Source organism: Megalops cyprinoides, chromosome 1 (genome assembly GCF_013368585.1).
Source record: "Megalops cyprinoides isolate fMegCyp1 chromosome 1, fMegCyp1.pri, whole genome shotgun sequence".
Classification (NCBI taxonomy): Eukaryota; Metazoa; Chordata; class Actinopteri; order Elopiformes; family Megalopidae; genus Megalops; species Megalops cyprinoides.
Window position 1 is genome coordinate 32,904,523 of NC_050583.1, and position 20,298 is coordinate 32,924,820.

The window sequence follows — 20,298 nt, forward strand, 5'->3', positions numbered from 1 at the left end:
GGATGCGATAGAGGATATCACAGTGCATGACGTAGCATTGATCATTTAAAAAGTAGATTTATTGAGTTTCCGAACTGGGAAATTATTTGACGTGTAAGGCAGGGGTCACAAATTTTCAAACTAAGGAATTACGAAAAATTGCACGGGACTCGATTCTCAGAGTGGCTTGCTCCTGAACAATGCGCAACGTCCACGTTTTCAGTTGTGAAATTTAAACTATAAGAACTAAGCCGAACAGTTTTTGTCTATGAGAACGAGATGCCTTGGCTGCAGATAGTGTGCGGTAAATCGGCTACATCGAGGTTACTCGCTGGTCTATTTTGGAAGAATGTGGTCAATTTCTTGGCCATGGTAAACTGCTCAATCTAACGCAATCACCGGAGCTTATTACAGCCTGTGTATCTCACTGGAATGCTGCTTGATCCTACAGATGTCACGGGAAAACAGACAAGCCCAGGAAAGAGCCAAAAGGAAAAACATGCAACCTCTTAATCCATGGAGACATGGCATATAGGTTCCTCACTAGCCGAGTTGTGCCATCTTCAAACAGGCTAACCAGAAGATTTCTTTTTATATTCACGCTGTCTTTATCCTTCACATATTTATGCTACAGCCTCATATTCTGCTCTGATACCATCATGCAAAACCAGAGTGATGAACAGCATAGGTGCCTGCTTTTCCAGAATGTCGGAAGCAAAAAACTTCTTCAAAAATCGCATTATTGCACTTTGCCCGTGGATGGGAAAGGGATCCGGGATGCCACCTCTAACGTGGGTCTTACTCGCCAGGGAACAAGTCTAGCTCACAACCAAAGTAAAAACTTTGCAGCATTTCTTACTACCCCGCGGAGTATCAGCGCGCCAGATCGGAGGTTGAGTAACAACACAGGCACTCCAAAATTTGGGAACAAAAAGTTGCCCAATGCCATCATCGTTGGCGTTAAGAAGGGGGGTACTAGAGCTGTGCTGGAATTCATCAGGATCCATCCGGATGTGAGGGCGGTTGGTACAGAACCTCATTTCTTTGACAGAAATTATGACAGAGGGTTGGACTGGTACAGGTAAGGAACTTTGCTTACACTCAGTTTTGTCTCTTCAGCGTACGGTATATCGCATATACTATGCCTGACATATAATGTGTGGTTCGCTGTCAATATACTGATGTCAGTTGTGTTACATATATCACTAAAAACTTTTAAAAATCGAGTATGTATTCAGTGGAGGATTAGTCTTATCCTTGTTTCAGCAGTATAAACTTTAACATATTAATTAATATAGAAAGGGGGTTTCCTTGTGAAATCTTACAACTGAAGCTGATGGTTTTTGTTTCAGACCACTGATTTCAGTCGAAAGAAGTTTCTGAAGTCAAGTTCTCCCGCTCCATGAAGTTAACGACGTTACGAAGCGACAGAGTGCATGATGCACACATATAAGTTTTTAGTGATATGGAGGACTGTTTATTTATATATTTTTTTAAGTAGCGATTTGTTTTTATCTTATCAAATGATCTGTTCGTACAATAACTCTTTGAGTAATCACGGCAGCACACTGCAATATTTTACCTTACCGTTCGTATGACAATCTTTTTTCCGAACACTCGATTTCTGTGAAAACAATCATCACCCTTTTGGGATTGCGGACGCGATGCTGATTTATTTGCAAATTACTGTCTTCTGTTTATCCGTATCCCGCGTGTCACTATCACATACAGTGGACAGGATTTAAAGCGAAGAACGCAGTGATGGAGCAAGTTATTAATGTAGTACGATTTGTGAGCACGTAAACGATTTCACAAACTAGGACACCGTTATTCTCCTTTAAGACCTCACATCGTTTCGTTATGCAAAGAGATGCGCTACATATCCAGTTTTGTATGAATGAAGGGACATCATAATTTGGGTTTAGAGAAACAACCTGAGCTGAGTATTATTGAAAGCAGTCGTGAACCGAATGCAGCTTTCAAACCCACAGGTAGGATAAAGCAATTACTGTATTCCGCAAGGCATTACAACTGTACCAGTGGCAGTAGTGTAGAACATACTTTATCATTCTGCGATGTTTCTCCTAATGGCCACTTCACACAGAATCTTACTAAACCATGTAACAACAACCAACAGCCTCTCTGGAATTTCTTCCTTTAGGACACGAACTAGTTTTTTTGAAGAACAGTATAAATTTAGCTAATGATTTTACATGAAACATGTATTTCAACTGATAACAACAACACAGCTCTTACATTTGGCATTATAGCAGTCTTACTGCAATGGAAATTGGAAATTGTGGTGAATTGTATTCTACTTCTTTTACACTTGACCTTATTATTGGCCATTTACAAATGCAATCAACATTTCCCTCATGGTATATTCTTTCCAAAATTGTGTTAAGATTACAATAATGATGCTGTTTTGCATTTCTCTCAAGATTAAAGGCAAAGCATGCTTCCACCTCACCTTCTCTTGTGATTAATATAATAATGGAAAAATTGAAAAAGCTGAACAATGAAACCCATGTTAATACGGACTAAATCAACACTGCATTTTCCTCTACCCATTGTTTGCTTATATGGTATTTGCTTGTTTTCTAAGAGAAAACAGGCAGAAAACATTGGGTGTGATGACAGCCTGCCAGCATCAAAGGAACTGATTGAAGATTCTTATTCTTCCATCTGAGGTTCTGGCAAATTTTAAATACACAGAGATTTATAGGTTTTTACCACTCTAATACATAATATAAAACACAATCGGGGGTATTTAGGGGTGTCTGTTAATGTCAAATAATTGCAAGTATCTTTGCTTCATAGCCTGCAATACCCGAATCCAACAGGGGGCCCTCTAAAGCATAACTGTGACCCACCAGCCTCCTCTGGACTGTAAATGAGTATTTCTTAGAATGGGCAGCGCAGCTTAGAATAGCTGAGTGAGTGCTACATACCCAGTGACAGAACATGGTGCTGAGAAACCCTAAAGGGGAAACCACTGCAAGAGAAGCCCACAAGAGATTATGTGGAACACATTAATACTGGAGTAAAAGAGACTCCTCAGTGCCATTAGCAGGTGTTTAGTGTCTGCCTCTATCAGGACCATCGGCTGAAGATTGTGCAGTGCCTCCAATCCCCTCAATACTGCATTTCTCCCTGTCAGCCACACAGCTACGAGCAGCCCATCCCTACTGCATCTGTCAGTCAGATCCGGTTTAGACTTAGCTAGAGCAAAGAGTGTGTCTTCAGTGCAGTAACAGCAGGGAGAGACAGCTATAGCAATTTCATCACAGCTGTGGCCACAGAGAACTAGGGCTCTTCTTAACACAGTGTTGTTTATGACTAAATGATCATGGCAGCAGCTACCTGCAGGATATCAATTCCTGTAAGTGATCATCTTCATTACCTTGATTCCTACAATTTGCACAAGGCTTTGTACAGGTACATTACAAAGCTATATTTTTTTCACTTGTCAGTTGTGTAAATGCTAATCACTGTATACAGTACTATTTAATCTTGAGGTATTAAATGAATATATGTTTTTAATAAACTAAATGATATGGAATAGTGGTCTACACATTGATATGCCGTGCATGTCAACTCGGTGTGGTGAGAGAACTGCCAATTCCGCAGGGTATACAGTATAGTTGGAAAAAGAAATATCTTGGCAAGTCACGTGCATGGACTGCATAGATATATATTAGCAAGTCAAGTCAGCACCTTAAAAGCACACTGCAAATATGATATGAATTATACATTTTAAATAAGGCCAGTGTAGAAGGAAGGGGCTGCAAGAGTCAATTAGGATGAAATCGTATGTGGTGAAGTGTGCCTTAATGTAAATCTGTAATTTGCACACATACACACATATTCACACACACGCATACTCAAACACACTCACACATGCTCAAGCTACAGGATCGCTTTCATGATCCAGTGCATTCCTGGACACGTCATGGTAAACTTGATTGCCATGTTTGAATTGAAACATGTGAATTGAATCTTATTTTCCTGTAGATGCACTGTCTGAGCTGTTCCTGACTATCAGCTAGTCATAAAATTTTTCACAAAGAAGACCAGCTAAATATGAGTTTGCTTCATACATAAATATTCTGAATTGTGTCACCCACTGCATGACATTTCAGGAGTGAAAAGACACAAATGGCAGCAAATTTTCATTCCGTTCCTGATGGGTTCACTGAATCAAAACAACTAACTAATAAGAAAGGCAACACAAAAAACTAAAACAAAGACCCCATGGAAAATGTTTTTGTTGCCTTTCAGGCTTACTTTTTTTCAGCCCTCCAGCATCTCATCATAAATTCAGATTATATGTCGTAAAACAGTTATCAGTGGCATTTTCATAAATGTTGTAAACATGGATCGTTGTAAAGCAGGGACCACCTGTGTACTTTGCAACTGTTTGGTGCATTTTAAAATTGGAATCAGAAGTTTTCAACTTTCAACATGTTTTGTTTGTTTGCTATCTAATCTAGTACAACAAAGTTGGTATGTCTACAGGAAATATGTAATCTATAAATATGTACTTGGTCATTTTGTGTTTACCCTTATGAATAAGCATCTTTTTTGCAGTCAGTAAACACAGGTAATATAGGTGACAGCAGTATTGGACACACAGTTGCCCCTGGCAAAAAAAAAGAAATGAAGCGAATGAATGAAACTGGAAGAGTTGGAAGAATAAGGATACATGTATGGCTTTGAGGTGTTTTTTTTTTTTCCAGGTGAAGAAAATTAAGGTTGGATTGACTAGGGAAAACAACTGATCACAAAAAAGATTGTATTAATTGAAGTAGTGTTGCCATGTGTTGATGTGTGTTGACATGCGTTGACATGACTGTTGCTGGATTTGTATGTGGAACTGTAGCTAGATAGTAATTGCTTAGGCTCTGTTATCAAGCTACGTAGCTCACTAGCTAATTAAAAGACAAAAAATCAGTAATGTGCTAATCATCCCTTTTCAAAAAAGATGCTGGCTAGCTGGCTAACAAATTATATAATTTACCCTGAATACACTGCCCAGTTTTACTTATATTTTTTGCTAGGGATTTGCGTGTGACAGCATACATAAGCACAAACAACTATGACTGCATTTGAGGATCATCAGGTTCTGACAAGGGATTTCACCATATTTGTTGCAAAATCACAGTTAAGACAAAACAAGTTCCTTGGGCATCTAAACATGTCTATACTAAGTTATATAACGGTGTATTGGTCCACCCCACAGTGTTTAAATGCATGAGAGGGAGGAGTGAATCAAAGTTATAATTCCATTGCTTCCTAATCCTTTCAGAATGCATCTTTTTCACCTTCACCATTGACATTTTGTGATAAGCAGCACAGGAATGACTGCTAAGCCCCAATAGTAATGAGAAATATTATTTGGCTGATTAAAACAAAAGTGCCAAATAAACCTGTTTAATTGCATGTTTCAGTGTCAATTAAAAACTGCATTTCAATCCTGGTAATGATGGCAGCAGACCTTAAATTAAACAGAAATGTACTTGGTTCAAGAGTGGGCCCTTATCTTGTGCCTTTACTGTATATTCCCTAATAGACATGAAAGCAAGCAAAGACTAGCAATATAATGCCACCCCACCATGTCTGAAATAATGGACTGTTTACCAGCACTGACTCTTCAAAGGCAGATAAACTGTGGTTCATTTAGTTAACGGCAAAGCTATTCATATGATTTATTCTCTTTCCTCTACTGTAAATGACCACTCAGCGAAATGAGAAAATAATAGAAATAAGCAAATTACCATGGCAAAGTACATTATTGTTGGATGAGAAACCATGTGTAAAAAGGGTTCCTTCGATCTTTGATAATCCTCTCTTTCACAATGTACAAAGGCCACTACTGGGAAGGGCATAATGAGCAGAGATGCAAACATTTTGCCAAAATTTCACTGGCTTTGAATTTTTATTCAGATAGGAGTATAAATTGTAATGGAAAGGTACCAAAGAAACGGCATACATCACTACCCAGCAACACAGTTGATGCGTTTTGTATCTTGTTCTATTTTCACTGTTTTGGGAAGAAAAGAAAAAGTACAAAAGAGAAAAGTGCACTTCATCCCTGTTGATTTTGCTGAAGTCAGAAATACTGCAGGTAAATTTCCTGAGAAAAATGCTCAGATCTAGTAGCCTTCCAGCATGTACTGTGGTTGTGAATATCATCCTGCTCTGGCATAATTGGCTTGAGGGGGAAAGAGCTCATAAATACTATCTTCAGAAAGGCTGACGAGGACAGACTGTTTGATGGTGCTAAAACGGCACATTTTGCTGTGTTATTGTAATAACCTGGCACCTTCTATGCATTATTAATGGACAACGTTAATTCTGAAATAGCCCAGAGCCTCCAGAGTGGGATTAGCAGTTCACATTAATTGCCGGAACAACCCCCCACATGGAACATGGAAATATTCTTTAGGAAGAGAAGAAACAGGGTTACATTTTAATATGTATTTGGTTCTCAGTAATTATGTAGTGGGGTGAGAGAGGCCAGGCCAGGCAAGGCCCTTGTATGTATGTATGCTTTGAAATGTACACACTTAGCCGATGAGCAGGGCTGTGTGGAAACAGTGCTAATTTCAACAATGACATGTAGGTTGTAGGATGACAGTGAGGATGACAACAGGAAAGCATAAGCCAGATCACTGCACTGAGTGTGACAGATGCATATTTAATGACGTGACATAACCTATGCACTGAAACCTTCTTAGAAGGGTTACAAAGCCACCACCCACAGTTACAGGTCTATATGGTATAGGTTAAAGACTTCAGATAATGATTGTAAGAATGTTATGGTCCAATGAAATATCACAATTGATGGAAAGTTTGTTGTGTAGTTTTGTGAGTAGGTGACATGTTCTGCATTCTAACAGAACAGCTCTACTGGTGCCCCTCATAATAGACACAAGTTCAATGATAAGCAATAATTTATCATTAATTAGTCCTCATGGAGCATTTTAGTATTTTGTTGCATGTACACTAGGGTCCAAAATTATTGGGACACCTGGGCATTTTGAGGTTAAGTGTGGATGTGTCCATGTAGCTATTAGTTTTATCATTCGAACCTAATTTATGGTGTGGCGAAAACAGTTACATGTTTTGGCAACTATTAACATTTTCAAAACATCTCTTTATGTGGTTGGTACACGATTGCCTGATGACTACCCTTATTTCCAACATTTTAATAATGACATTAATTCTGCCAAACAAACTGACAATTCCATGACATTAACTTAATTTTAAAAGGTACCTACATACTTATTGAGTGCAGACAAGTGAACAAAAATGACCATCACTTCAGTTAGGCCTGATTGAATGTTGCCCTGCCCCCTAATTGAACACTCATACTGAAGCCTATATAAACCTAACAAGGTTGGAACATGGTCACAGAAGATGAAGCTGAAATTGACATTGACATAAATATGACTTTCCCAATGTCTGATGTCTGTGCAGCAAAAATATTGTGGGTTTCAGAAAAAAAGTGAGTGTCCCAATAATTTTGGACCTCAGTGTACCTGGAGCTCTCTGATATGTTTCCATTTCATTATTTGTATTATCCCTTGCAATGTTTGCAATCTGCCTTTAAAGCAGAAATAATGCCTTTTAAGCAACTGAGGTAGGTATCTAGCGTCCACCAAGTAAATACAGGACAAAGAGACAAGGTTACAATTTTGCAAATAATGTTTAGACATATTTTTTCTGGACTTGTCTTCCTGAATTTAACTACATCATTCCAAGTAACAAGTAAACATACACACATCAAGGCCATAGGAGGTGAACATAGAAATCTTCAAAATTTTATGTAAATAATAATGTAATAATGGCAATTGCCGTATATACTCTCCATTATAAACTGCAATATAAATATAAATATGTACCAGTAGGGTTGCCACGTTTGATTTGTGAAAAACCGGGACACTTGGACCATTTTTTTTTGGGGGGGGGGGGGGGGGGGGGGGGGGGTTAAACCATATTTGCAAATATACTATGTTAACAGTTGTAGGACTCCCTATTGCCTCTCTTACCTATATTTGTCCTGACATGGCCAATTGTCGCCGTGTTTTACACGTTTTTACCCATTTACGAGCACAGGATTGGATGTATAAACATAATCAGGAAGAAAACAGAATAGCAGTAGAAGGTCAACCAAATGAGGTTTTATTTGAAACTATGAAATTCTAAATTAGAAGTACATTTTCACAAAAAACCTTGACAATTCGTGTCCCAGGAAAGATTACTAATTTTCCGGGACAGTCGCTCAAAAAAAAGGACAATCCCGGAAAAACCGGTGGGACAGGTGGCAACCCTATGTACCAGTATGTATGGGATTTTCTGTTTGCACAGTTTTATATCTGTATTCATTTTCTAATTTATTTCAAACATCAGTTCTATGTTTTCCTACCCTTACTTGAGGTCAAGGCTGGCGGAGTACCTACTGCAGGTCATTTAGATGTGAGAAGGATACATTTTACCAGTTAGCTAGACTACAGCAAGAAAATGCCCATTAGCCCAGCAGCCGAGCAGTAGTGCCCTAAGGAACTGATATTAATGTTAGCATGATCAAAACAAAGCCATTGGTTGGGGTTATTCTAACCCCCTGAACAGCTGCATCACTTGCTCACTCTGTAGCTATAGAGGGAGTTTTCAATAGCAAAAAGTAGGCAATTTTATCCCAGTTAGGAAGCAAGCTAGCACAGTAGAGGATGCACAATCCATATAAATCAACAATGCAGCCACAATGTGCACGCGCGCGTACACACAAACACACATGCAAACACACACTGTAAATGTGTCTTTGTATTGTAAGACAGTGCTTTGCTGAAGCAATAAGCCATGAAGGGCTATAGTACATCAGGAATATTGCCACGTTTATAGTGTGTTGTTAGGTACAGTATGAAGTGCTGTCGAGTGAGGTACATTATCTAAAGCTCAGTAGAAACTCCACAGCAATTAATTTAAAGGAAGATAAATCATACTATGCAAACATGCCTCCTTCCTTGAAGTCACTGAATACTTGAGGGTATTCTTTTCTGATGATCTACAGCAACATCCTGGTCAAGTTCTTTTTCCAAAATAATTCAAATATACAACCAATGGCTTTGTACATGCAAGATGTACAAGATATTGTACTTCTAAATAATGAAATATGTCATTCAGACTAATTGTTATAGCCTCAAAACACTGAATGATAATGTGCAATATACACAAAGGCATAAACGTAGATTGTCCACTTTAGGAAATTATCACTGTCTATATTATACATCCTCAAAAGATTTTTTTTTACATTCTGTCAACTTAGGCATCCTTTTCAACATCAGAGCAAAAAGTGTACCTTGCATTTTCAGACCTTGTTTTGACTTCTTTCTGCATTCAAGCCCCCATTTTGTTTCTACATTATCTGTTCCCAAAACAGCCAACTGAAGTATTCCATTTAGAAAAAGCTTCAAATTGTTTAAGTGCTCTGGCTTTCAGTTTTCATTGATTGATGTGCAACGTGATCTCAGTTGGAAAGGAAAGGCCACAAGTCTGTAAGGTCATGTTTCCTGGCAACCACATAGGTCTGATGGCTTTCTTTTCCTGGGACATGGGCATTCACTTTCTGTGAGCATTTGGTTTCAAAAGGTGAAGTCTTTTTAGGTTTCAATCAATTAAAATGCAATGGAGTATTTTCTAAAGTCTGATGCCAATAAAAACCAACATAAAAACAACAAGCCCTGTCATGAACTACACAAGGACCTATCTAAACTGGACATACTGCATTTTTTCCAGCTTCAATACAGTATACATTAGATAATGGACAGTGATGAGCTAGACATGGATTAGGGGTCTTAACAAAAACCAGATTATCTATCTGTTATCTTTCTTGCAGCTGAGTATACTAATGCAAGCACAAAGAAAATTGTCTTTTCTTTATGACTCATTTTATGTGCATTATGATTTTTAATTAACTGAAAAGGTTTCCACAATTCAATTTAATTCGGGATCAGTAAGGTCACATTTTTAATTATTGTCTTTCTTAATGAGTATGAACAATATGGAGCATTCTAACAATTTGCCGTAGTTTTTTCCAGCTATCCAAGAATTGTGTAATAATCAAGTAAACCACAAACAAGATGGCAGAGTTCCTTAATAAATGTATTATGAAATATTTAGAAAGTTTCTTTCTATGCTGCATTCATTTTTGCTTGCTTGGGTGCTTGTGAGCACTGCCTGAAGCAAGCTTTATGTTTGGAGAGATCAATAGTGAAATGAGCCTTAGCAGCTGCATTTCTTCCTCTTTTATTAGAAATATTACAGCACAACAAATCTGCTCACACACAGAAAAAGGGAATTTAGATCCAGCCATCTATTTCCAGAAGTCCTTGGGGAATTAGAGGATCAAACTCAATAAGAGATGGGCCATGTAAACAATTTTTTGTCAAGGTTAGCCAGAATAAACAGACTTTATATATATTGGAGCTAGACAAAATAATGGATTGTATTTAAAATATAAAAGTAAATATATTTTAAATAACTAAATTGCAATTAAAAAGGATATAAAAAGGTATATTTTCGCTATAAAAGACATTTTAAAATCAACAGTTTAATATTTGAGGTTCTAAAGCAATATGAAACATCTACCCGATATTGAAAGACGTCAAATAGCTGTTGTCCGAATTTCACAAGTCAGTCACAGAAATGGCAAACTAATTCAATGAGTCAAGAGGAACGGTGTCACTAGGAACGAAAGTATTTGCCCCCTTCCTGATTTCCTCTTTTATTACATGTTTCCCTCACCGAATGGTTTCATATCGTCAAATAATCTTTAGTATTGAACAAGGGAAACACAAAACATTCATTATTTCATTCATTTAATAGAAAAAGTCACCAATTACTCAGTTTGCCCCTGTGAAAAAGTAATTGCCCCCTTAGTTTTGAAACAAAGAAATCAACAAAATTTTAGTTGATAATAAGATTCAGATGACTGAACACAGCCAGGCTTGATTGCAACCAGCCCTGTTTAGTTTAAATGGCATATATATTGAACCTTACCATCAGAATAGTCACCACAAAGCTTCTATAGCTACACAATGCCATGATCTAAGGAAATTTCAGAACAGCTGAGAAAAAGAAGCTGTTGAGATGTATCAGTCTGGAAAGGGTTACAAAGCTATTTCTAAGGTTCTTGGACTCCGCCAAACCACAATGCGAGCCATTATTTCCAAATGGAGAAGACTTGGAGTAATAGTGAATATTCCCAGGAGTGGCTAACCTGCCAAATTTTCTCTAAGGGCACAGCAGGACCTCATCCAGGAAGTCTCAAACGATCCCAGAAAAACTTCCAAAGAATTGCAGGTGTCTCTAGCATCAGCTAAGGTCCGTGTTTATGACTCAACAATAAGAAAAAGACAAAAATGTGCAAAAAATGGGCTTCATGGAAGAATAGCAAGGTGAAAAAGACATGCATGAAAACATGAAAGCTCATCTCACATTTGCTACAATAGCACCTGGATGATCCCCAAGAATTTTGGGATGTTTAATATTCTATGAACAGATGAGTCAAAAGTGGAGCTTTTTGGAGAGTGCAAATCTTTCTATGTCTGGTGTAAAGAGAATACAGCATTCCACTGTAAGAACTTCATACCTACAGCGAAGGACAGTCATGGTAGTGTGATAGTATGGGGATGTTTTGCTGCCTGGGGACCTGGACAACTTCCTGTCATTGATCGAAGCATGAATTCTGGAATGTACCAGACAATTCTTAAGGAGAATGTCTGACCATCTTTTGTGTGTTTGTGTGTGTGACTCTGGATTACCTGCGAAAATAATAAATACACAAGCAAACAAACAAATAAATAAAACGTAACTGATTTTGTATTGATCATATGTTTTCACTAGTACATTCTCACAGTGTTCAGGGACCATTGTCCATGCTATGTCTTCATCAGTAAGCATCACTGGAAAATTAAGTAGTAATCAGCCTTTTAATGTCATCTTTTATGTGAATATGAACTCAGAGGACCCTCCCCCTCCCCAGTCCAGTGTGTGAGGCTCCCAGCATGTTATTGATCACCTTATTCATTATGTTAGTGATTCATGTTCATTTACTGTGGTAAACATTTTTATGTAGTCTTGTATTTGATCAGCTAGTGGACAGAATATGAAGTACTAGTCTAATTAAAAAAGGACACATTTGCAAAATGGACCGATGATCACAAAACCCTGAAAACGATAGCGTGATAGCATAATAACATAATACTATTCATTACAAGGGCATTACATTTTGCTCCAACACATGACCCGCACAGCTTTCAGCCAGTATTTCAGTCCTCCAGGCTTCCCTGTAAGCATTACAATCTCAGCAAACAGCACAGGCACGTGAATTATTTTACAATTATTAGTTATATAATTACAGCAATTATATGTTCATTGTTGAAAAATAAAAATATGCATGAGGGTTGTGTACAACAATTTCACAGCATATGTGCAGTCACTGACAAATCAATAGATCTGAAAAATAATATGCATGTTGTGCATATTTGATTATCAAGAATAGTTCATTACAACTGAACTGAGTTATTAGATACACGGATACAGTGTATCCAAACAATATGTATTACTCATCAGTAGCATCTAACCTGTGAAATGTTTAAATGCATTTTGAATCGATTTTAAAACATGGCTGGATTTGAGATGGACAATGCAAAATACATGCATGGTTGGGGTTTATAATGGCATCCTTCTAGATGTCTGTGCAGAGCAATAAACCTCTTCCTCATTTTGTGGAGGACTGTAAATCCACACTGGGCAAATACAAACAATACTTGAAACAATACTAGAATTGCAACAGAGTGTCTTTGGATGAATTCTAGGATAAAGCTGAAAATAGTCCAACACAAAGGGCTAAACAATACTTGTCAACTGTTTCCAATTCTGTTGACTTTGAAGTGTGTCTTTGTGTGGGCAATTTTATCTTTTTAGTTTACTGTATGCTCTAGTTAACTATTCTGAAAGAGTTCTTTCCAGTCAGGCAACCTCCTAATTCAGATTCATGAAATGTATGGAAAAACACAATTTCATTCTTTACCTTATTTGTATGATGATGAATCCCAATAATTCTTACAGTACATGCTTGTGGGTGTTATCTGTAATCAGTATAAGTAAATGCCCCAACAAAGCTATACGAGGACATTCTAACTTCTGAGTTGCAGGTATAGCCAACACAAAGTATATGTGGAAGTAGACTTTACATACACTATATGGCCAAAAGTATGTGGACACCTGACCATCACACCCATATGAGCTTACTGGACATCCCATTCCAAAACCATGGGCATTAATATGGAGTTCACCCCCCCTTTGCTGCTATAACAGCCTTCACTCTTCTGGGAAGGCTTTCCACAAGATTTTGGAGTGTGTCTGTGGGAGTTTGTGCACATTCAGCCAAAAGAGCATTTGTGAGGTCAGGCACATGCAATGTTGGGCGAGAAGGCCTGGCTCGCAATCAGCGTTCTAATTCATCCCAAAGGTGTTCAGTGGGGTTGAGGACAGGGCTCTGTGCAGGCCACTGGAGTTCCACCACACCAAACTTGTCAAACCATGTCTTTATGGATGTTGCTTTGTGCACAGGGGCACAGTCATGCTGGAACAGGAAAGGGCCTTCCCTAAACTGTTGCCACAAAGTTGGAAGCATAAAATTGTCTTTGTATGCTGTAGCATAAATGTTACACTTCACTGGAACTAAGGGGCCTAGCCCAAACCCTGAAATACAGCCCCAGACCATTATCCTTCCTCCACCAAACTTTACAGTAGGCACTGCACATTCCAGTAGGTAGCGCTCTCCTGGCATCCGCCAAACCCAGATTTGTCCATCAGACTGCCAGATAATGAAGCGTGATTCATCACTCCAGAGAATGCATTTCCACTGCTCCAGAGTCCAGTGGTGGCATGCTTTGCACCACTACCACCGTCGCTTGGCATTGCGCATAGTGATGTTGGGCTTGTGTGCTGCTGCTCGGCCATGGAAACCCATTTCATGGTCCTGACGCAGAGTTCTTGCGCTGATGTTGAAGCCAGAGACAGTTTGGAACTCTGTAGTGAGTGATTCAACAGATGATAGGCAGTTTTTATGTGTTAAGCGTTTCAGCACTCAGCAGCCCCGCTCAGTAAGTTTGCGTGGTCTACCACTTCTTGGCTGAGCTGTTGTTGCTCCTAGACACTTCCACTTGACAATAATAGCACTTAAAGTTGACAGGAGTAGATCTAGCATGGCAGAAATTTCACAAACTGACTTGTGGCAAAGATGGCATCCTATGACAGTGCCACATTTAAAGTCACTGAGCTCTCCAGTATGACCCATTCTACTTTCAAGGTTTGTCTATGGAGATTGCATGGCTATGTGCTTGATTTTATGCACCTGTTAACAATCGGTGTGGTTGAAACACCTGAAGTCAATAATTAGGAGGGGTGTCCACATACTTTTGGCCATATAGTGTATGTAAGCTGAGGGTAAAAAGGTGTGCAGTAATATGTAATTCATACCTTGACTCAAATGCTAAGACGATGCTAAGAATGTGCATTAAGGGAAAATTCAGACAGACAATTCAGATCCCAATGCAGAAGTTTTTTCGATCACATTTGAATACGGTTAAATTGAATATGCTTCATAAGGTATTAATAACTACATTATACAGTTAATAAATACATTTCATTCTTTTGTAATGCTTCGTCTAATGAACATGTTATTAAGAAGGTCTCATTTTGCAAATTGCGAAGATTCCATAAAAAATTACAATATGTACTGTCGCTGTGTTCCTTAAATTGCCATCACAACAGTGTACATTGAAATCTTGTGTAGAATTCTCTCAATCTAGCAATCCTGGCCCTCTCCTTAAGGATACATCTACTATCGTTGGCTAATGCTGGATATTAAATTGGCAGTCTGTTGTTAAGCAAAAATAGTGTAGTTAGTAAGGCTTTATTATGAATTTATTGACCATCTTACAATACATTCAGTTTCAGAGTCCGAGCACTTCCCCTTTTATCTCTCAGTATAGATATATATATATATATATATATATATATATATATATATATATATATATATATATATATATCATTAAATTATTATAGAAAAAATAATGCGTCAAAAAATGTACACAGATTAATCGCACTCTATGATCCCCTTGACCCCGTACGTCACTTTGCATTTAAGCAATATCACATGAGAGGGAGTGCTGTTATACTGAATATCAGCATGGCTGTGATTTGGTTGTAGGTACGAGGCCAAAGATAATCACAGCCGTGCTGATATTCAGTATAACAGCACGACCTTGAGTGTGATATTGCTTTATACAACAGTTCTACAAACAAGGCTGTTTATCAAGTAACGATAATTGGAGACAATAAATTATGTTTTTTTTGTCTTTTATTCGGCTCCGCTGACAAAAATAGTTCCTTCAGGATTACATTTACACGTGTCGTCAAGCAACACATAAACAGTTTCTTGACTGCAGGTTAGTTAGCTAGCTAGCTAGCTTCCTGCTTTTTATCATACACGAAAAGGCTAGCTAGCTACTTTCTTTCATACCCGACAGCAGCCTCGCCAGCTACCTTTTATCATACATGTAAAGGCTAATTAAATGGTAGGCAAGCAAGCCAGTTTTAATCATAGCCCACTACAGGCTAGCGTGCTACTTTTTAGCATACATGGACGGGCTAGACATGTGGACTTCTTTCCATCATTGTTCTTGCTGAAACATCTCTTTTTTTTCTTGCCAGTCCGGTGTCTGGAAAGAATTTACTTTACCGGACAAATTTGAAACTTACCGGTCTCGTTTCAATAACAGTTTGTGTTACAAACGCAAATATAATGTATACCTAGGTTGACAAAAGAATGACAATGACCTCAGATCAGTTTGACTATTTAATGAACAATAACAATTAAGCAAAACGTACAGTAATAATTGAGCAAAACCTCAACATTAGCTGCTAAAATGTAGGCTATTATACGAAATATCTGTAGCCTGTTTTAATAAAGGCTAGGCCTACATGGCAACAAATGTAGCCTATAGGCTACAAGGTAACATTTTATTTTCTCCTTTTTTTATTGCGGCAAAGTCTGCTGCCGACTTCAAACGTGTCCAATGTGTCTTTGCAGCTTGCAATGTGCATAAGCCGCGTCACTCTCTCCTCCTCCTCCAGACAACTCCACAGCACTGTCTTAATTCGATTCTGCAGAGAGAAGCCCCTCTGTATGCTGTTAATAGGCTGTTTTCAGTGTCAAAACACAAAAGTCCTGTTTAGGGATAGCCTTCTTTTTAGCAACGTTGTGTATGAGCATTATTACTGGACATTTTGACCAGCAAGTTCTATATATATATATATATATATATATATATATATATATAGAGTGACTACAGAAACATGCCAGGACTGTTGTTTGATTGAAATATTTTGAAAATTTACAGTTTTGTGATAGCCTGTGAGAATTGTTGGTGCGTGGTTATAAACCTAAAAGTATGTGATGTTCTGTGGAAAAAAAGACTTATATGTACTCCTGCTTGAGGACCCTTTTGTCTTGTGTGTGTAGCTGCACTCTCCATTTTTACAGGCAATATGAGTGGAATTATTGATATGCTGGAGAGGTGAAGGGGAGGGGGAATCCAGACATGTTGATGCTCTGAGATGCAGGTGCTTGAAAAGGTTGACAAGACTGCAAACATGCCAGAAACGCATCTCCCTCAGCATGATAATGAGCTGAAGACGACCTTTCAAAGCAATGTTGCACAGCTGCTGTGAAGCATGACGTCCTGCAGAGGGAATGGTCTAGAAATCCTGCTGCTCTGGAAGAAAATTGATCCATAGGGGGTAATATTTTCATGGGAAGAACACGTTATCTCAGTTCAAATGTCCAGTCCAAATGTATATATTATAAGTTTTTTTTTTTAAATAAAAATGAGAAGTAAGTGTCCATTAGTGGACATCAGTGGTGTACCACAAAAATGGAGTTGGGAAGGTAGCAGAGTGTATAGTGAGGAACCAAGCACTCCTACCAAGCACACAACCTAACACTGGGAAAGGAGGCTGGCTCAAAACACTCCCATGAATAACACTTTTTTGGAGTGCGGACCCCTCACGGAAGGTCCTCACCCCATGAAGAGTTAGCTGTAAGGAAATGTGCTTCTGTGATTTAGCAAGGCGTGATGTGAGAATAGAAAGAGGCTCAGACTGCTGTTTTAAGCACTATTTCTGGCTTGGATCTGGATCAGCATGTCTGTGGTTATATGATCCCTTTAGAACATCTTTATCCAAAGACAGCCTAGTGCACTATCTTTGGGAAATGTAATGGTTTGACTTTCTTGTATTCAAATCAATAAACTGTAGAGACTTTATTTTTATGGCAGCATAATTTTCCCTCAAGTATGAAAAAAATCTATAGAAGACAAATTGACAATGACTTGCTTGACCATATACATTTTTAAAGAGCTGCATTTAGATTCAGCTTTTTAATTAAGTTGTGTTGCTCCCATTGCTACTGACTCCAGATTCTCATTTGGTCTGATTAACGATCCTGCTGACATGCCTTCTAATGATGTGGCTGTTTAGATTGTTCCTTGTTAACTCTTAATTGACTTTCATCAAGGCCACATTTGAAAGCATGGCTGAATAGTGATTAAAAGTTGGACCCTCTCCCAGCAAGAAATCTGACAGTGAAGTATAAAAAGGGTAACATTTTGATGGAGAAACATACTGACAGTGTTCCCCCTTTTATCAGGTGATGGCACTTAATGTGCTGTGGATTTTTTTGCCTTGCAGCTGAGGCGTTATGTGACAGTTAATGTACTTTGGCACATTAAGTTGTGGGTTACTGTATATACACAATGTGAAACATTGACTCAGGGCACAGGCAGTTTACAATTAAACTTCTCCTGTGGTACTGCAGTTGTTCAGAACGTAAAACAGCCCAGTCCTTAACCTCCAGTTTGCTGGCTACAAATCACTTTAATGTCCCCAAGCTCAGGACTATGAGGCCTGACTACTCCAATTTCAGTGCAAATGCAAACCGTCGTTATTGGATTAAAGCACTAAATCTGTGGCAGGTTCTCCCCCAACAGTAACTTGCATCACATTAGAACAATTCAATTGGCAATGACTATTTCAGGTAGTATAGCTGTACAATATGTAAAATCACAATACTTTTGTACCATTTGAGTGGAGACGCATATGCTGTGAACTTTATTTTCCACTAAGGTTGCATAACAAAAGAAAGTATATAGAATGTGGTTCTTCGCACTTTATTCTACCAGACCATTGCATTGCTACCTTCTTTTGCCAGTTATTAGTTTACCATGTATATGAAACATTTAAAAGGCTGTTATTTTCCATGACTTGTCCACTTATTATAATTTTCTGTCCAACTAAAAGCATCCTCAACTACAGCTTTGAAACGCAATAAAACCTTGCAATATATTATATACCACAAACCTCTTGTTGCAATTCCTCCATTAGTTGATGCTATCTGTAGATTGAGTCATTGCCTCTCAGAAATGTTTAAAAAGAAAAGCCCATTTGAAATGAGTGTTTAGAATTGGCATCTATAAAATCATGGAAGAAACTCTAAAACTATCTTCTGCATAACACACAAATTCCTTACATAAGCACACATGCACTCACGGAGGCTCATTACATGCACAAATGCAGACTCACAAAACACCTACACATACCCATACAATCACCACCTCATATATTACTTTCTTGTAGACACAATGTTATAAGCAGAAGTTATATTCATAAAGACAGGTTATATTTTTTTTTGTTCACACAAAAGGCTAGATAAATACTGTATATGATAAATATATGGTCAAATATTAATGATATATTCACATTTAAATATTCTTCATCAAGTACAGTGTAGCTGAATATTCAGTATTGTGACAAGCACTGTGTGACAGTTCAGAAATGACAGGACATGGAAAACAGCAAGACGCAAATCATGATCTTCAAAAAAGTGGCCACAGGGCCAATGAGACAGAGTGCATACTTATAAATGTGATACATAAATTGTCTGCTCCCTCTCATGAGTTCATTGAATGAAACAACAAACTGATACAGTATAAGAAAGATTAACACAACAAACTAAACGTATTTGGCTGTTCAGATATCTTTCTTTTCGTCTTTTTTGTTCCAATGCTTATCCGCAACCTCTCTCTCATAAACGTGGTTTAGTATCATAAATGAATTAATGGCAGCAATCTAAAAAATGTCATAAAAGCAGATCTCCTCTCTGTATAGATTTGTTGTTGAATGTATCATCTAAAATATGAAGGGCTTCTGGGGCTCCCGAGCGGCTCAGTCAGTAAACGCACTCGTTCCGAGTCTAGACTGAACGCTATGGCCCGGGTTCGATCCCGACCGTGTCATTAGCCGACCGGGAGCTCACAGGCAGAACACATTGGCTTTGTTGCGCCGGGGATAGGGGTGGGTATGTCGGCAGGGGATTCGGTCCCATTAGTAACAGCAACCCCTGCTAGTCCACGTGCCAAAGCTGCATATGTCTTCCTGCGACTCAGCTAGCTTAGCTTGTGGACCAGTACGAAAAGAAGCAGCACTTGACATCACGTGTCTCGGAGGAGGGCACGTGCTTGTCCACGCTCTCCCGGATTGACAGTGGGGGTTGTGCAATGGGACCGAACATCGATGACAAATTGGGCATTCCAAAAAATTTGGGGAATTGGCCATTCCAAATTGGGGAGAAAATGGAAAAATGAAAAAAAAAAATATTGAAGGGCTTCTGAAAAGATTAAAGAAATCAGACTTTCAGGTATGACAATACCAATACCAGCCCCAAACACCATAGCTTGCATATGCTTTTACTCCCTTACCTTTCCATACCTACGTTATTAATAACTAAAATCTTCATGAATACCATACTAAGCCCTAAAGGTACCGTGACACCCCCTCCCATTTACTACACAGTGCCTACTTTGCTGAACTAAACCTACACTACCATAAGCTAGTGTGATGATGTCACAAAACTCATGGAAAAAAAAAATACATTTCCTATTTTGTCATGCCTTAGATAAAGACCATTACTCACATCCAGGGCAGTGATTCCCAAGGGAGCTTCATTATTTACTGTGGGTGATGACAGGTATTTCAGCTCCGGTGTCTTAGGGGATGGAACCGCCCTCTATATCTCTTTCTGCTGGCATAGTTCTGCTGTTGCTCATGATTGATGGTTTCCAATTTAAATACCAATAAAATCAGTCCCTCTGTAAGAAATGTATTCTTTTTTTTCCAATCCTTCCA

General features: G+C 38.4%; 1 protein-coding gene across 1 annotated transcript in view; it reads left to right on the forward strand.

The window, feature by feature from the left end:
- Positions 1 to 343: 343 nt before the first annotated feature.
- The window catches only part of LOC118786546 (heparan sulfate glucosamine 3-O-sulfotransferase 2-like), a 48,957-nt gene continuing 29,002 nt past the window's right edge, over positions 344 to 20,298 (forward strand). Inside the window, exon 1 of the mRNA XM_036541656.1 lies at positions 344 to 1,060. Coding sequence (XP_036397549.1) covers positions 504 to 1,060 — 557 coding nt within the window. The 5' untranslated portion in view covers positions 344 to 503. The remainder of the gene's footprint in view (positions 1,061 to 20,298) is intronic.